Here is a 20,261-nt window from a genome sequence, read left to right on the forward strand (position 1 = left end):
ATAATTACTGAATGAAAAAGCCCTCCAAAACATTTCTGTCTATCGTATCGCTTGCTTGGAAGAGGTTTCCACCTCTCTAAAAGGCCGAGAACAGAGGCGCACACCCGTGTATCTTCATCCGTGCACATTTGCACACACACAAAAACCCGGCTAAACCAATAAAAGCAATGAAAAGGCTCAGATCTCTTACTCACCCTTTGTGGAAGGATCTTATCAGCCATCTTCCTCCTCTTGGCACTGCAGAAAGGGGAGAAAGGGGAAATGGAGAGGAAAGGCAGAAAAAAACCCCAAGATGTTACTATGGAGACTGACAGTGGAGCACCCGGGACATCTGATAAAATTCTGGGGCTGGTCCAGGATGCGGGAAAGACTGTGTGGGAGTGTGTGTGTGTGTGTTTGTGTGACACCAGCCCAGATGGTGCTGGCAACCACTGGCACAGAGGACGCTACTAGAATCAACTCGAATCATTACTGCTCAAACTTCACAAGCTCACAGGACCTGCTCATGATGTGCTCATGAGGTGTCAACATGGCTGTGTTGTGCATGCGAGTATATCTGGGCTCATTTATGAATTCTATTCCTTTGAGCACAAATAGCATTGTTTTAGAGTTTATCCCTAGTGCTTTTTTCTCTATTTCACATCAGATATGCACAAAACTGTTAGTTGAGGGAGCTGCATGTGGCATTACCTGTGAAAGCAAATAATCATTGGTCCTATTAACTAGACTGAAACGAGTGCTGTGTTTGCATGTGTTCATTCCCCCTCATAAAAAAAGAGTTTTGTACACTCAAAAACAGGATCCATACAGGTGACCATCACCCAAACAAACACTGCGAGGAGATCAGGAAAACAATGACAAATACAGTGTTTGTTATTCCACAATGAACATATGGGTAGAACTAGCTAGTTTATGAGTGGTCTCAAGTCAGTATTGATTTGAGCAAAAAATGTAATTTTCAAACACTCTTCACCAGCTTAATATATTTAGCCAATCAACTAAAATGCACAAATCCGTCAGCTTGACTTATTAATATATGTTTAGTTATTTGTGAAAACATTTAGAGCCAACATTTTACATTGAAGTGTAAAACAAGCTCTCACATACTGCCTTCATGCCATGCAACAGGACATGCAAGCACATCCATGCTAAAAGATTTAATAACATCAAAACTTTAACCTTAACATATTAATATTATTAAAATACCTTTGATTTTATAATATCTTTGACTCAAATGTCATGTAAGGTCTCATGACATGAATAACATCAGCTGATCTGTAACTTAAATTAAATCATTGCTGTATGACGGAATAGTCTTTGATAATAACCATTAAATGTCAATCAGAGGTGAAGTGGTGGTCGGGGGGGGGGGGGGGGGATATCCCTCATTAGGGATATGTCTTCGGAGGCTAGATGTGCTAGGATCAGAGGGGGCACGGGGTCAAGGTTTGGGACAAGGATGGGATCAAAATGTGGGAATCCATCATGCAGCAGAATAAACTCCTACTTTGATCCGAGTGTGGGATCTGTTTGGGCCTCTCTCATTTCCATCTGTCTCCCTGGCATCTCATTTGGTCCAGGAAATCCAACAGGCTTCCTGATGGCATTTGAAGGGTCCTTCATTAGAGGGTACTGAGTGTGTTTGTATATGTTGCAAGAGCATGTGTTTGTATGCAAGTTTAGAATTGCTGTAGATGTTGGAGACACATTATAAAAAGCTGAATACACAAAACAGACAACATGGGAGTTGTACAAGAAACAGCAGAAGTAAAGGACAAAGTATCTGATGTTTACAAAGCCATGTCAGAGTTTACAAAGCCATGTGTGGTTATGACACACACACACACACACACACACACACACAACTAGTGCATTGATTAGTCTGATGTGAGACAGGAGGGTTCTAGGCAATGCAAGATAATGTTACACTAATGTGTCAGACAAGTCGGCAGACAGAATGAGCAAGTATGTGAATCAATGGAGCTGATTCAGAGAGGATACAACAGAGAGAGAAAGAGAGATACAGAGATCCAAGAAAAATAAAGAAATTTCTCAGTGCGTGGCCCCTTTCTGTCACAACAGCACAGTCAGATGATTGGCCAGCAGACTGAAGACTGCACAGATCCCATTAACTGCAACTAAACAACAGCCACTGCGCCAAGCTAAGACATATTTCACAGAGATTTGTGATAAAAGACAACAGAGTGTCTTAAACATCTTAAGGAGAAGAATGTGAAAAAAAAGGGTAATGAAAATAACAGCCCTAAACATTTTCCAGCGACAAGAAATGCATTTCTTCACATTGAATGTGAAAATTATCTGTGACATAATGCAATTTTAAGCTAAGCTTTTAAAAACTACTGTGGTGTACAGTAAAATAGTCCCAAACACCAATATTTTAACAATTCAGAAAAGATGATTCACTGTCTGGTCAATGAGATTTCATATGGAGATAAAGGCTAGGATTAGGATCATGATTGTTCAATAGCACTACAGCACACTATCAGTGAAAATGAGCACCGTTTGTTTTGGGATCTGAAAGAGCATTTGGACCTGAAAACTGTGACACGTGACATCAGACTTAACACAAATCAAGTAACAGACACCTGGGTAGGGGACAGTGTAAGACTAGAAAAACAACTCATGAAATCTACATCAATACAGACATTACCATGTTATTGGTAACAACTGTTTGCCAAAATATTGTGATTGCAAATTCTTTTGCTTCCCATTAAGTTGCATGTAATCAAATCTTATGGCAGACAGGATCAGGCCAGTATGTTGAAACAGTTTCTTGTCAGAGGAAGAACCACATCTTCCCATCCAACAGAGACAATTTACAAGCTCATCAATCACAACTCGTTAAAGCTCTGACTGTAGTGAACACTTCAATTCCAGTGTTTCTGCACCACCAAAAAGCACCACTTTTAACCCTGGATTACTGCTCCAAAGCAGGGTTACTACTACAAAAATAATCCAGAATAATGTCAACACAGGATTAAAAATTAATTGGTTAATTATTTTAGAAACATAGCAGAAACATAGAAAGAAAGAAAATAAAAAGAAGTTCATGTATCTTGTGAGAATAAGTTAAACACTGGGTCAACGGGAGTTAAGAACTTCAAAAGCCTATAGAAGTCTACCTACATTAAGTGATATCATCCAGGTTTGTGTTATGATAAAATCTTCGATGTGGATTGATTCCTGATCATTAGTTCCCTGCAGTTATGAATATTAGACCCCTTTCTATAAAAAACACTTTTTGTAAATGATATGATCACAGATCAAAACCTAGATGTGCTCTGTTTGACAGATACCTGCCTAAAATCAGATGATAACATTACTTTAAACAAGTCTACCCCCCAGGATCACTGTCACAAACATGAACTGCATTCAAAAGGTACAATTATACAATTTATAGCTATATTTTCATTATTTCTCAGAGGTCTGATTTCAAGTATAATTTTTTTGAAGTAACTGTGCAATTTTCAAGTACATTATCTAGTAATCTTAATGATAAATCCATATTGACATTTGTACTGGCTACTGTATACAGGGCACCATACAGACTTTATCAAAGAATTTGCAGATTTATTAGTTAGTGTCTGAGTTAGTGCTGACTGCAGATCAAATCTTAATTGTTGGCCATTTTAATATCCATGTTGATAATGAAAAAGATGCATTGAGATCAGCATTTATAGACATTCTGAACTCTATTGGATTAGACAACATGTAACAGACTTACTAATTGTCGTAATCATACTTTAGATTTAATACTATCACATGGAATTGATGTTGGTAGTGTTGAAATTCTTAATAAACAAATTCTATCTTGTCCAAAATGCAGCAGCTAGAGTTCTTACTAGAACCAGGAAATATGACCATATTAGTCCAGTTCCGTCAACACTGCACTGCACTGGCTCGCTATTAAACAATGTATACATTTTAAAATCTTGATAATTACTTATAAAGCCCTGAATGATTTAGCTCCTCAGTACTTGAGCAAGCTCTTATCGCATTATGGTCTTTCACGACCGCTGCGATCTCAAAACTCTGGTCATTTGATATTAGAATATCAGAATCAACTGCGGGCGGCAGATCCTTTTCCTGTTTAGCGCCCAAACTCTGGAACAATCTACCTAGTGTTGTTTGGGAGGCATACACACTCTTGCAGTTTAAATCTAGATTAAAGATCCATCTCTTTAACCTGGCTTACACATAACACACAATCATTTTTCTATCATTCAAATCTATTATAGAATTGTTAGTCTGCATTAATTAGGTCAACCACAGCCAGGAACACTTCCCATAACCCCCCATGTACTTGTTACAGTGTTAGAAGAATGGGATCTATGCTAATATTAGTCTGTTTTATTCTTATTCCAAGGTCACCGTAGCCATCCAGATCCAGTCTGTATTCAGATCAGATGGTCACTGCAGTCACCCAGATTCATTACGTATCCAGTCCAGATGGTGGATCAGCACCTAGAGAGGACCTCTATAGCCCTGAAAGACAGCGGAGACCAGGACAGCTAGATGCACCCCAGAGACAGATCCACAGTCAAGACCTTGTCAACTAGATGGCCACCGGGACAACATCACAAGAACCAGTCCTCTGCTCAATCTGACGTGCATTGCAGCCTGGAATTATACCCCTCCAGGTTGGTTTCCTCTGGTCAGAGGAGAACTGGCCCCCATACTGAGACTGGTTTCAGGTTTTTTCTCCATTGCTGTCATCAATAAGAGTTTTTGGTTCCTTGCCACTGCTGCCTTTATCTTGCTTATTTGGGGACACTTAACTTCTGGCAATATTGTCGACTTGACTGCACAGACACTATTCGAACTGACCTGAGCTGGACAAGGACATCACTGAATACTGAATTGACTTTAACTGAAAAATTGAGTGTTTACTATTGTCCTTTTGCATTACCAACACACTATTTACCTGTTTAATACTGTAAACCTGCTTTGACACAATCTGAATTGGAAAAAAGCGTTAAATAAATAAAAGAGACTTGACTTGATTAGTATATGTCACATTTTACTTACTTCCTGTTTCGATTCTGCGCTGCCTGCTGCTGTTGAATCTGCTGCTGTGAAGGAGCGGGCCGTTTGCGACTGGCTTCCATGGCCTGATTGGTGAGTCCAGGCCGGACAGCAGGGCTTCCTCCATACGGTGGTCCTGGAGGCCCCATTGGGGCCCCCTGATGAGGCATTCGTGCTCCTGATGGCATGCCGGGCCGCTGAAAAAAAGATGACAATAAAAGGAATGATATAAGAAAGTGACTCTAAAACAAGAGATTACAGATATATAGCAAATCGGTATAGTGAGGCTTTTTAAACATACACAATAACTAACAATCAGTTATAAGAGATCAACTTATAAATAATTTGAAATGTAAGTGAAAAGTTTGAAAAATTAAAAGAATAAGTGCACTTTTGTGCTTAGTCAGGTGAAGATGTAAATATCTGTCACTGTTAGACCGGTTGTAACTTAATAATACAACAGCAGCTGTTGCTTGCTTTCCTTAGCAGCAGCAGCAACTGCACACACACAACCCAAGTGCAATCTATTCAACACTAAAGGTCACACAATGGTGTTGCCAATATGTTGAGTAACATAAATATTCCACAGAATTGTACATCACGAGAGATGTAGCGGCTTTAAAAAACATGACATGAAATTGACCTAAAAAAAAAAACAGTTGCATCGGTTTTCGGATCACCAGTACACTGAACCGAAAACCGTTTCTTTCAGACGCGTCCGATTTGAGAACCGATGAACTGATGATACTGTGCATGCGTGTAATTTTTTAAGTATTTTGTTAAACATCGGAAAGTGTGATAAAATAACTATATTTTATTTTGCTTTTTTTTTTTTTTTTTTTTAAGATGCATGTTTCTAATCTGTATATTGTAGATAATGTATAGGCCAAAAGGGGTTTTCAGGGAAGTTGGACAATAATTAAGACTCTAAAGACTAAAGATATGTTTAATAGGAATAAGGGATGATTTATGAAATATCTGTACTAGATTTATAGTTAATGATGACACATTCACAAGTTGAGTTTGTAGTAAACAGAACATGAACACGAGTAGAGCAGCTGATGATACTGAACTGCAGCACGTGCCGGTTAGAGCGGTTCTTGTTCTCGAGTCAAGAACTATGGGATTTAAATCCTGCCATGATTCAAAACTGAAAATAAAGTTCTGAAAGTTTGAAACTAAGTGTTCGAAAACTCAAAATCGTACAAAAAAAGTTTAGCAAGATCGAAAAATAAGATTTGCAAGCTTGCAAAATGTAAAAAAATAAAAATATCTCTGCAAACATTATGTTGTTTTTGAGATTTCCTTCTTCAGAACTGTAACATTTTTTTTACGATGTTGCGCAAAGAATTTTTCAGAGTTTCAAATTTGTCAGTGTTCTCCCACTGTATTAGATTGTTTTCCAGGTTTGAAACCTTGTAAATGGTGATCTGAAAACTGGTGTGCGAATGTGTGAATTTTTTTTTGAAACTCTGAAAACAGCTTTGCAGGCTTGCAAAGTGGTAAAAAAAAAAAAATCTCTTCAAACATAATTTTGTTTTTGACTTTTCCTTCTTCAGAAGTGCAACACACTTTTTAATGGTGTTGTGCAATAATTTTTTCAGAGTTTCAAATTTGTCACTGTTCTCCCAGTGTATAGTTTGCTTTCAAGATTTGAAACCTTGTAAATAGTGATCTGAAAACTGGTGTGCGAATAGGTGAAAAAAAGTTTTGAAACTATGAAAACTGAGGTTCGAAAGGGCGAAACTTATTACATTACATTTGCACTCCTATTGCAGACAATTTTTTCACTTTGCGGAGATACGCCCACACAGTTTTGAGCTTGCGCTTGTTTTGAGATTGTCCCACAGACATCCGAAAGTAAGTGCGGAACCGACCATGATAAAGTTTTAGCTCCTGTACAAGATTGGCATACTCCCCTTCAGACTCTCTGTTCTGTAGGACTGGGTGCACCCAAAACCTTCTTTTCTGTCTTTTAAAGAAAATGAAAAGCTCGTCTTCACTGGATGATGATGTTGAAGTGTCCATTTTCTCAACTGTCGGTGCAAAAGTTTTGGAATGTTGAAGCTCTCTGAACGTCACAGACATCGCAAATTTGCGTCGCGGCTGATGTGAATGGTTTTGACGCGAACTATTCGCACGCGAACTATTCGCTTTTTCGTTTCGCTTTTTCGTTACGCATCCGGTGTGAAAGGGCCATAAAGCGTCTGCTGTTGCTAAGCAACCATGCCCCGCTCTCTCCATGAAGACGCGGAAATTTCAGCAAAGGATAAATGAATTTGCAGCACTAAAAATCGCTTGGAGTAGCTCTGCTACTAAATTTATTTCAAAATTCCTTCATCTTGGCTGAGCTTTTAACGTTGCTACGGGAAAGGATGAAACTGATTGGTTGGTTCTTGTCACATGACCTGCGGTGCACTTGCGGCTCTCTGAAAAGTTGAGATGTTTTTAACTCGATGCGGTGCGGATGCGCCTGGAAAAAACGAGTCGCTTCCATTATGAGCACGCATACCGCACCTACATTGGAAATAACGAGCTTGAGCGCGCAAAAGACGCGATATGTGAACGGCCCCTTACTATGTACTGTTGTAGCTACAAAATTAATAGCACATTTGTGCTCGCGCACTTGTGCTGATACTCAAGATGTTCAATTAAGTACAAACTTTGTTTAATATAGCATAGACTTAAATTATGTTGCAGACTTACGTGACATTACAGACTTCAAGGTCAAGCACACTTCTGAATGGTTGTTGTAAGTTTTTATAAAGCATGTTAGAATAGTAGACATAATGGTGTGTGGCATTTTCTCATCAGTTTATATTTGCATGTAGCTAATTCCTGATTGCCAAGAATCAGTTAGTGGTGGCACATTTGATAAAAAATTTTTTTTCTTTTGTTATGGCCTCTGCATAGTCTCTATACTATTTTAAAATTACAAATGATACAACCGAACTGTCGAATCTATGCAAAAAAAGAAAACTCGTATTTACGTATTTGAATGCATAGTACAAAGCAGGCTACTGGAAATAAACTTACAATGAAAAATACACATTAAGAGGCGTAAGACACATTTTAATCTCAATATAGAAACTCACTATTTGTTGTACAAATGAACTCCGCGATGTAATAAGACGTATGTTTGATTCAGTATCGTTCTGCCATTAAGTGAGTGTGTCACGCAATCTACATTATGCAGCGACACCCAGCAGCAGGTGTCAGTCACTACCGAAGGCGCGAGACGCACCGCAGCAACTGACACATGACGCAGTCTATTGACATGTGTCACAGCTTCTACTGACACATGCCACTGCACACTGACACATGCCACTGAAAACCGACATGTCACAGGTTTTAGTGACACATGCCACTGTCCAATGACACATGCCAATGGCATCTGTGCGTCAGATGTCATGTCACATAATGTTAAAACTGCCTCTCGCATTGTGTTCATAGCCATCTGCTTACCTTGTAGTACTTTAAATAATAACTATATATCGAATTTGGTCTTTTAATTGAACATAATGTATTTTAATACATTATGCCATATTAAGTGTTTGTTTTTTCTACAGGAGGAAAATGTTTAACGAAAGACTTTGTGCATTGCGTTTATATACTGCTGTTCTGTGGCCACGGTCCGGGCTTGTCTTTTTTCTTGCAGGACCCTGTACGTTATAGTACTAAATTAGTTTTAATCGTTTAATCACTGTACCGACAGTCTCCATTGGCAACATGCACGATTTGTGTTGATTGTACGTGACATCCCAGGTAGCGGAGAGTGCAAGTAGCGATTGCAAGTGACATTGTAATTTAGTTTCTTTTTTCTTGTCTTCGCCACCTGGCTACTGTTGTAAAATGTTGAGAGATTCAAACAAAAAGTAATAAAAAAATTCAACAAAATAAAAAATAAAGACTGCAAGTGATGTCGCTAGCAGAAGCACAAGTGTCTGAGAGTGCAAGTCTGAAAATGCAAGTCTGAGAGTGCAAGTCTGCAGCCAGACCCTTCTCAGAGAGTCAGTGGTCCACTGCGTGAGGAAAGGGAGTCGCCAGCTGAGGAAAGTGAGTCGTTCGCTGCATGAGGAAAGTGAGTCGTTCGCTGAGTAAAGTGAGTCGTTCGCGGAGGAAAGTGAGTCGTTCGCGGAGGAAAGTGAGTCGTTCGCAATTGTATGGTGAATTCCAGCGACAAGTCGGTAACCTTATTTTAGAACCGGACTGCACGCCATCCTAGACGGGACCGCCTTGTGGCCAGAAATCTGTGCATCTTCTGTTTGCGTATTCTGCGCTTTTGTGATTGGCGGAGCAGTCGGTGAATCCCACCTTTCCAGTAAATACGACTTGTGATTGGACTGTACGTCAGCAGACAGCAAAGCATTGGCCAAGAGCAGAAGGCCCTCCCTCCAGGCTTTTTTTTAGTTGCTAGGTTGCGAAGCTTCATTCTTGCTCAGTCTGAGTTTCAGAGTTTCAGAGCAGAGCTGCGTGACAACGCTGCCACAAATCACGTCGCAAGCTCAAAACTGTGTGGGCGTATCTCCGCAAAGTGGGTGTTGTAAACTCAGCTCTGAAAAAATTGTCTGCAATAGGAGTGCAAATGTAATGTAATGTAATAAGTTTCGCCTTTTCGAACCTCAGTTTTCATAGTTTCAAAACTTTTTTTCACCTATTCGCACACCAGTTTTCAGATCACTATTTACAAGGTTTCAAATCTTGAAAGCAAACTATACACTGGGAGAACAGTGACAAATTTGAAACTCTGAAAAAATTATTGCACAACACCATTAAAAAGTGTGTTGCACTTCTGAAGAAGGAAAAGTCAAAAACAAAATTATGTTTGAAGAGATTTTTTTTTTTTTACCACTTTGCAAGCCTGCAAAGCTGTTTTCTGAGTTTCAAAAAAAATTTCACACATTAGCGCACCAGTTTTCAGATCACCATTTACAAGGTTTCAAACCTGGAAAACAATCTAATACAGTGGGAGAACACTGACAAATTTGAAACTCTGAAAAATTCTTTGCGCAACATCGTAAAAAAAATGTTACAGTTCTGAAGAAGGAAATCTCAAAAACGTTTGCAGAGATATTTTTCTTTTTTTACATTTTGCAAGCTTGCAAATCTTATTTTTCGATCTTGCAAAACTTTTTTTTGTAACACTTAGTTTCAACCTTTCAGAACTTTATTTTCAGTTTTGAATCATGGCAGGATTTAAATCCCATAAAGAACCGGTTGCATCGGGTTTCGGATCATCAGTACACTGAACTGAAAACAGTTTCTTTCAGAAGCGTCCGATTCGGGAACTGTGGAGCTGATGATACTGTGCATGCGTGATTCAGTGTGAAGCCGACTGACTCACAGAGCTTCTGAACCGAACTGATTCTTTTGGTGATTGATTCTGAACTGATTCTGTGCTAATGTTATGAGCCCAGGTAAACCGAGGGCTTGAATCAAGGGCAGGTTTATTATAAACCTTCAACAGGTTTATTGAATCGAACCGTCTGACAGAACTGGTTTGCGGAAAAGAATCGAACTTCCCATCATTACTCTCCAGGCAATACTGATATTTTTGGCTGCTAATACAACTGGGAAGACTTCAATTGATGGTTAAGATCATGAGTAAAAATAAAGGGGGCTATTACTAAAGATATTTTTTTCCTGGTATTAAAGTTGCACCCTTAGCTATCTGCTGAAGCAATTGACAATATATTATAGTGACATAATAACGCCTATGGCTGCCAAGAAACAACAAATGAAAATGTTATTGAGAGTGACAGAGCTGATGGGTGCACAGGGGTAGTAAAGGATACAATATAACTGATGGATGAAAGATAAAGTTTCCTACGATACTACACAACACCTTACATGAAGAAGAAACAGCCAATAAGATGGACAGGATAGCAATAGGTTAATGACGGCAGACAGGGTTTTCTTTAGAAAGAGAAAAGAAAGCAGAGTGTTAGGGTCACGGCGGTAGTGAAATTGGACAGGCAATCTGAGAGCATGTCAAAGGTACAGCTTGGAGTGACAGAGCAAACACACAAATACACAGACAGTGGTCAAAAGAACAGATAAGAGAAACTCCAATCAGACAAAAATAGACAAATGTAGTTGTACTGCAGGAAGTGTACACTCCATGTCTTTCTAAAGCCATAAAGAGAGGATATTGAGAATAACTTAATTCATATCATACAACAAAAACATGTTGAGGGAACAGATGAAAGAGAAAAATCAGGAAGATACAGTATAGTGACATAACACTGAGAGAGAGAAAACAGAAGAGATGGATCATGGGAGAAAATCTGCTGGAAAAATGCACTGATGCATCAAAAAAGCATAAATTAAATCAACGCATTGATTATAGAATTTATGGATTGGCTGGAATTTTAGTTATATATTCCATGTATTACGCATTCTCTTATATTCTATATTCAAAATACAGTTCATGACCTGTTTTCAGTTGCACCTCTGCAAGAGATGTGTCTTCTGAATATACCTGAAAATGCTTATGAATCATACCACAAAATAATCAAATTCGCTTACATTATCATCAATTAAAACTGGCATTAAAGAAGGTTGTTCTCTTTTCAGTTGACTGTGAGAAGCATTTTCTTCCAATTTTGATTCATAGACTCAAGCATAACATTTTTATCAATTGGTAAACAGAATATACTAAAAATCACTAATCCGTTTATGAAAATTTCCAATTCATTCATATGGGATATTCTGTAAAGGTTGTCTGAGTTATTGTAGCAGCAGTAACTGAAGGGGGCGGAGCTTAGTGAGGGGTCATTAAACCTATATACATCACTGTATATGCCTGCTAGGGCTGGTTCACAACAACATAATTGTTTCCAGTCCATTTTGCTACTGTACTTTTGCATTGTTTTCTACGTAAATATACACTAGACAGATGTTATTTTTATTTGCACTCAAGTCTTTTACAGCATCTCACACATGACACAGGGTTCTTAACAAATGCAGTTGAAATGAGTTCAACTAAAAACACAGATCTTGAGACATTGTTTCCCTTATTCCACTCTCCACATCTTATATTGTACAAAACACATTCTGTGTGAATGGCCACATCTGATTTATTAAGCATTGTTAAAACGTTTTCTACAAAGCTGCTGGAGCCAAAGAACGACTACAGAAGATCCGAATCGGTCAAGCTCCCTTCCTAATGGTGTGAAGTAATCTTTTGACAGTTATGTTAAACACGATTACTTTCATCTTGTGGCTGCTGTGTGAGAAACCTCTTTGAACTTCAGTTAAACAGGAAGGGCTCACACTGAACTGCTGGTATGTGAAACAAATGTGTGAGTAACATCTAACTGCTGGTTATTTGTTTAATTTATACAAAGGAAGTGATTGTGATGTACCTCACACGGGCTTGAGCTGTGTTACGTCTGCAGGTCAGGAGATTGATGAAGTGAACTCTAGACCATTGTGAAATAAGAGCAGACTGTGCAGTGAGCATTGAGTTGCAGAGCAATGAAAGACAATGACTTTCAATGAGATGTTTAGCATTCTATAAGGCCACACACTTGCAGGTGTAACATTTCTGTCATTCCCTGAATGCTGCAGATAAACACTTTCTCTGTCTGATGTGCTGCCAGATGCTTTTAACTGTCTTTGTCTGCTGTTGAGCTGTCTTACCGTCACATTAACACAGGAAAATCTGACCAGCAGGAAAAATGATCATGTTTGAGAGCCTTTCATCAGATTCCTCTTGTTTTCAGAGGATAGCGGTTTCGTGCATGAACAAAAAAAACATTTCAATAGTCCTGAAAAACATACCACTTAAAATAGTTTAAACCGTTACTGTCCTTTGCTGTCTATCTCTGTGTGGCTGCTTTGTTCACTGAATATAAATTTGGATGCAGGTAGGAATATTTTCCAGCAGTTCACACCATGTTGGATTTGCACTTCAGAGAGAGTGGCAGTGTTTGTGCTGTCAATCAGCTTTGACTGATGAGCACTTCTGCTCGATTCCTGCTGAGAAACAACAACTTTTTGCTCAAGATCATGCATGCACGTCCCTCAGGAGTTTCTTTGCCTGCTGTTAACTGCCAGCTGCACAGACATCTGATTGGATAGATGACATTATTTGACTCCAGTGCTTTCCATGAGTTGCTGAAAATGTTTACATTAGCAACCAAATAAGCAGTTTATAATTTAGTTTATAATCAGGTAAATCATCAGTTAAAATGTTCAATTAAACACCTCACTCAGTTCATCCGTTGAGCTTGTTTTAGATGGAATTTGATTTTGATTGAAAGGGGCGGTGCAGATCTCTGTTAAAAAGTACAATTTTAGCCACGTAAACCTACTTTACATGGGTGCAAATACATCTTGCCTATGTCTTATAAACATATCTCTTTGTCTTAGAAACTGGTCAGCTTAGAAACATACAAATCTGATTTGAACATTCAAAGTTTAGGCTTCATATAAACATAACTTTCAGAATCTAAAATCAGATTGGGTTCATTCAGCAATGACATAAGTTTGTGCATATAAACATATTGATAACCAGGACACATTAAAGGTACTTTTATTTCACTGGATGGTTTTAAAATCACAATATGATTTCTTGTTTGAAGCAACAAACAAAACAGGGTAAAATTCATAGTGGTTGGACCTATCCTTGTTTTGTTTCAAACAGTTTATCATAGAAAATCCGAAACTTAAAGTGTAAAATACTGTTCCTCCTCATTTCACTCTATTTTACCACAGAAAGTTTGGTTTATTTAAGTGAACTGGAATGAGAGTTTCCGCTCCGAGAGTGTAATGACCTGTAGGTCATCTTTATTTATCCACACAGTTACACTGTAAGACTGAGTCTGTCATTAACCAAGTTTTATTTTGTGCCTAAGAGAGAAGATTACCAGTAATGTGTATTAGAGAGACACTGAACCTCTAACACTTCATCTGAACTCGACATTGAGCCAAAACTAAATGTTTGGAAGTGGAGATCGAAAAGAAAACAAGGATCGAGAAAGAATATGCATAAAACTAACAACAAGTCATTGTCTAAGCACAGGTGATTTATCACAGAGAGACAAAATACTCTAAATACAACAAATTTCAAATACTCTGATTACGTTTTACGTAAACGAGAGATGGTTACTGTACAGTATTTGCCACAGATTTCCTTGCATATAAAACAAACTTTGAGTAGCCTACTCATTTCACTCATACTAGTGGCTGTTTAAACTGTTACTTAATTGCAAACCTTGATGTGCACGTACTGTTCCTTGCCTTGGGAACAAGGCTGAACCACTGCATTCTTGCAGATCAAACTATGGTCAAACACACAATGTCATGTAACAAAGAATATACAGCATAACTTTCATATGCCAGGCTTCAGACTGAGTGCAGCAGAGATGCAGTAAGGTGAACAATAGCAAAGGTCAGGCTGGGGTGATTCACAGAAAACAAGAGTCCAGAAAGAAGCACGGAAGACACAGAGGAGAACAACACAGGCATAGGAGAGGACATAAGAGCAGAGGAAGCCAAAATAAGGAGCGGGAAACATTTGCCCAGGAACAATCAGTGCTTTGTCAAGGTTAATTAGTCTGCAGGGGCAACACCATCATTTTCTACATTCATCCTCCAAACTCAGCATTTGTGTTGTCACCTGAAGTTAAAGCAGCTTAATGCAGAACTGAGGCAAATGGTGAACGAAAGGTTGTTTATGATGCCAAGACTATTACAGCAAAGTGTAAAGTCCTCACTTAAACAAGCACACTAGAATTAACTATTATTCAAGGAACTTATTATACACTACCATTGAAAAGTGTACTTTTTTAAGGTAACCAACGGTGCATTTTTTTTGATTAAAATAATAATAATAATATTGTGAAATATTAGTACAATTGAAATGAAATGGTCATGGTTTCATTTCCCAGGGAACACATATACTGGTAAAAAATGTATAGCCTGAATGCACTGTAAAGCGCTTTGGATAAAAGTGTCTGCTAAATGCATAAATGTACATGTAATTTATTCCTGTGATGGTAAAGTTGAATTTTGAGCAGAAATTACTCCAGTCTTCAGTGTCTCGTGATCATTCAGAAATCATTCTTACATGCTGTGGATATTAATACTATTATCCATGTTTTTGTGGTGATCCATTTACAGTATTCTTTGAGGAATAGAAAATATAAAAGAACATAATAATCTTTTGCAACATTATAAATGTCTTTACTGTCATGTTTCATAAACTGAATGTATTCTTTCTTAATAAAATTGTTCATTTCTTAAAAAAAAAAAAAACCTTCCTCAGCCCAACCCTTGAAGGTAATGTACATCTCACAGTTGCTGAATTATCTTTCTAATTACTATAATAAAAAATCTGAATACTCAATAGAAAAAACAATCAAATATATACACCAACTAATGAAGCTCTTCAGAAATATCATAGTTCTGCCACATACATGTAATAATAATGATAATGATTAACATGGTACCCTTCTAAAATCTAATGTTGCTTCACAGAAACAAAATCACATAGCTCAAGAAACATATGAAATCAAGAACTAACTGAAAACAAACAACAGCATGAAAATGCTTTTAGGCATCACACTGACTCTACTACAAACTGCTTTTTACTTCAGATTGATCTGCTCTGGCTAGACAAAGCCCTGCTAATCACAAATAAAAGATCACACCGCTACTCTACAATACATAAAGCTTTAGACAATAAGTGGATCCTTACAGCCTCCTCTGCTTCAAACCGATAGCAGCAGCAGTCTGTGATATAGTAGGCTATTAACTGTTATAGTTATACTCGCTACTAGAGCATCCTTTGTCTCTAGGACTAGCTTGAATTTTTAATGAATGAAATGACAACAGACACGCCGATCTACGTAGTAGATGTTGTCCGATGTGTTCTTGGAGTTAAATCAGTGTAATAACAGTGTGTGGAGTCACAGAGCGGCTTGTGTTTTGAATGAAGGCGCCCGTCTCCTTCGGCTCGCTGCCAAACGCATGCAGCCTTCAGTGACCAAGTGGCTACCTTTGGCCTTTCTTTCATGTTCGCCGATCCGTCTCGCTCTTTTTTCTTACATGCTCATCTCCCTCATTCGCCTGTCCTCCCCACCCCGGATCCAGAGGACTGGAAATAACCTTCACATGGAGACCGTTCACCGCTATCAGTCAAACACACGGGCTGTGTCTGTAGCGGAGCTCAAACAAACACACAGGCGCGCGCGCCGAGAGGGTACGTACCACTCCATGGACGAGGAACTCAAATAGTTTGCTCTTGGTGGCTTTGCGAGCTCCTCCAGCGGTCTCCTCCGAAGCCATTTCCCTCTGTTTTGTCTTTCCCTCGCCTCTCTTCCCTTTTCACCCTTCGCTCACCTCCTCAGCCCCCCTCCGAGGCTCCCTGCTCCACTTCCCTTACTTTCTGCGCTCTCTCTCTCTCTCTCTCTCTCTCCGTCTCGGAGTGTGCTTCTCTGTCGAGTCTCTCTCGCTCTCTGTGAGTCTCTCTCACGCTTGTGTTTGGTTGAGCTGTCTTTCAGGAGCCCGGCTGCGCGAGAACGCGGGGGGTTGAGAGTTGGGGGTCTTTGAGGGGGGTTCCTGCTGGCCCACCATGACCGTCCCCCCTCCCCCTTTACAAACACTCTGACCGAACAGCACGCGCTCACAGGCTGCAGCTGGTGCATTCCATTGGAAGATAAGAGAAGGCTCGCTGACTGGTCGCTCGCAGCCTAACCAAAGCCCTCCTCCTCTGCCCTCACTACTGCTCTCTCTCTCTCTCCTGTCCTCTGCTGCAGTCGAACCCAGCAATGCTTGGAACACGCTGCCATTCTCAAAAAAAAAAAAAAAAAAAAATTGGAGGGAGGATCCTTAAAGCAGCAGCCGTAGTGAGGAGAAGCTGCCCGTTTTCAGATTGAGGTGGAAATAAAACAGGCTCAGAGAGCACTGGAGACATATTTTTTACTCTACCTGTTATACTGAACAATTTAATCGCCATCTGCGTTGATTAAATACTAATACCTACAATAATAATTCATTCATCGTACTTTTCTGTCCGAATGATTTTGCTGTATTTATGGATAACGTTGTTGAAAATGTGGGTTTTACAGCCATTCCTCACCATCAGTGATAATGAACAGGTAAAACATTTCCAGGATCTTCCCAAAAAAGTGCAATATCCAATACACTATTTATATTTTTAATTAACATATCCTGCTCCTTTCTCATTTACATTCCCTTGCATAATTATTTCTGCATATAGCATCATTGCATCCACTTGTTGAAGAAAGTGTTAACAGCAGTATGAACTGATGCCAATATCTATGGACTTTTATGATAATCAACTATCAATTAAATCAAAGCATAAAGGCCAGAATATGAAGTCTTTTGCACGCAATCCCCATTTGAATTAGTATCGGTTTTATAATTTTTACTCATTTATATAATTTTTATGTGTGTGTACTGGAAGACAAATTCCTTTGTGTAAGAATACTTTGCAATAAATGTCATTCTGATTTGAATTCTGATTTAGTCGTCTCCTCATTCCCATACTCTTGTGATGAGTCAGTTTCTCAAATGTCCATGTGCCTGATTTTCCTCATAACTTCAAATCTTTGAACAAACAACATGATCTAATGTTAATATTATCCAAATATTCTCTAACATTCAGCTATACTGTCCCTGTGTGAGTAGACTATGTGAATGATCAATCCAGCTGTAACAAATATTAACCCTATTTTCCGTTTAAAAGTCTCAAGACAATTTTCTGAACTGGAAAATACCGTATGTATGAGGTATTTTTACTATTTTTTCATTGGTATGTACATTTAGTTATTATCATCACTTTAAGCAGTCTATTTTCTCTACAGATTAAAATCTTTAAGCCAAAACTTTGACACACTGATCGACATTTAGATTTTTGACCTTTTTGAAAAATGCAGATCAAATTTGAATCAAATTCAAAAATGACTTCAAAAATAAAGTTTTTCTTTGTTTAAGGGATAATTCACATAAAATGAAAATTCTGTCATGATATTTTCTGTGTTCCTCAGAAGAAAGAAAGTCCTACAGAAATGGCTTGCTTTGTGTCACTGTCAGACAGAAGGATTGGTGGATGGCTTACATCCCCAAGTTTCCTATGCCCCATGAGGCCTTGCGTCAAACGTGCGGGCATCATCCAGTTTGAAGTAAACAAGCGGGACGTGACACTCATTCATTCCACAGTTGGCAGTCAGTCATTCGAGATGTAGCCATCCAAACTTGCTAACAATGTGGGAACAAAACTTATCAGTATCTACACAGTAATAAAGTCACTCGGGAGTTAAGGATGTCGGAAACAACCTTGTATGATTCTGAAAGTGGACATCGAGCCGATCCAGAGGCTACATGTATCACATCATATAAGACATATATTATCACTGACAGATAACATCATGTATTACAGAGCCAGGAGGCTCTTGTAGTCATCCAGCAGCACTTTCGTGGAAGGTCAGTAAAGTGAGAACAATTAAGGGCACGAAAATTGTTTATTGTATTGTGATATTATTAAATAACTAATAAATGCAGTAAACAGAAATGTTTACTGTGTGTCATTCATGTTTTTCATATGTTGCTTCACAGTAGCCTTCCCTTAAAATCTTTAGTCTAAGGTTGTTGGGTGATAAAATTAGCACACAAAGTTCTAGGGATGCACCGAAATGAATATTCTGAACTCAATCTGAAAATTCAGGATGAAACCGAAAATTCTTTGTTATAATTAATTATTATTTTATTAAATAATATAAAGTAATTTTGTAAGATTTTTAATGAAAGTGACAGGAAAATATATTCATATTAAATATCAATACATTAGCATGTGAGCAGAACATGGGGGGAGCAGATCAGTGAATGAGAGGGCAGCGTCATTTAACATGAGCAGCCCAGTAAAGCTGTACTACATGTTATAGCACAGTAGCATTATTGCAAACAGGAACAAGTTTACTACATAGAAATACAGGAGCAGAACACACATTCATAGAGCAGAATATTGAGCGGAGAATCACAGGGACGGCGGCGAGGGAGACTGAAACCTGCCGAAACACTGCTGCATATATTTTCAGCTGGTTTTCTCTTTCAGCCGAAAACCGAAAAGGCCATTTTCGGTGATTCTTGAAACTATTATTATTACTATTTTTTTTTTAATGAATGAATGAATATATATATACAGTACAGACCAAAAGTTTGGACACACCTTCTCATTCAAAGAGTTTTCTTTATTTTCATGACTATGAAAATTGTAGATTCACACTGAAGGCATCAAGGGCTATTTGACCAAGAAGGAGAGTGATGGGGTGCTGCGCCAGATGACCTGGCCTCCACAGTCACCGGACCTGAACCCAATCGAGATGGTTTAGGGGTGAGCTGGATCGCAGACAGAAGGCAAAAGGGCCAACAAGTGCTAAGCATCTCTCGGGGAACTCCTTCAAGACTGTTGGAAGACCATTTCAGGTGACTACCTCTTGAAGCTCATCAAGAGAACGCCAAGAGTGTGCAAAGCAGCAATCAAAGCAAAAGGTGGCTACTTTGAAGAACCTACAATATGACATATTTTCAGTTGTTTCACACTTTTTTGTTATGTATATAATTCCACATGTGTTAATTCATAGTTTTGATGCCTTCAGTGTGAATCTACAATTTTCATAGTCATGAAAATAAAGAAAACTCTTTGAATGAGAAGATGTGTCCAAACTTTTGGTCTGTACTGTATATACATATATATATAAGGGTTTTTTTTTTTTTTACTTGAAATTGTCACTAATGGCAGGTCTCTGGAAATAGTTTTGTGGATGAGGCCTGCCACAAGTCACCTCCCATCCCCCTTGACTTCCCATTTGCTTCTGAAGCTGTCAAATGGGAAACCTCTGTCAAGACATAGATTCAGGCAACGGAGGACAGAGGTTAAAAAAAAAAAAAAAAAAAAAAAATTAAGGGATTGTCTCATTTCAAACAGAAAGTGACTCATATTTAATTAAAGATTACAAGGGCAGGGGTGGGGGTTGTTAACAGTCAACAGTGAATTGTGAAAAAAAAGAAATGTTTAAAAAAATTAAGAACGAGAGACTGATAGATCAAATTAATTTTCTATGATATTTTGTTTCATAACACTGAAGTTCAATTGTTAGCATTTTGTTTTGACATTTGAAAAAAATACTAAAATATGCCTCTTAAATAAGCATTCAGTGTTGCAGAAACTCAGATGTAGAGGATTT

At 38.5% G+C, this 20,261-nt stretch overlaps 1 protein-coding gene across 3 annotated transcripts in view; it reads right to left on the bottom strand.

The window, feature by feature from the left end:
• LOC132107619 (SWI/SNF-related matrix-associated actin-dependent regulator of chromatin subfamily D member 3) overlaps positions 1-20,261 on the bottom strand; it is a 38,096-nt gene that overhangs the window by 7,658 nt on the left and 10,177 nt on the right. The window contains exons 1-4 of one of the 3 annotated variants that reach the window (XM_059513729.1): positions 16,264-16,651; positions 5,050-5,243; positions 1,508-1,597; positions 195-237 (exon numbers count right to left, since the gene is read on the bottom strand). In XM_059513729.1, the coding sequence (XP_059369712.1) occupies positions 195-237; positions 1,508-1,597; positions 5,050-5,243; positions 16,264-16,341 (405 nt within the window). In that variant the 5' untranslated portion in view covers positions 16,342-16,651. Of the gene's footprint in view, positions 1-194; positions 238-1,507; positions 1,598-5,049; positions 5,244-16,263; positions 16,652-20,261 lie in introns of those variants that run through there. The other 2 variants (XM_059513718.1, XM_059513722.1) reach the window with 2 other exon arrangements.

Source organism: Carassius carassius, chromosome 2 (genome assembly GCF_963082965.1).
Source record: "Carassius carassius chromosome 2, fCarCar2.1, whole genome shotgun sequence".
Taxonomy (NCBI): domain Eukaryota; kingdom Metazoa; phylum Chordata; class Actinopteri; order Cypriniformes; family Cyprinidae; genus Carassius; species Carassius carassius.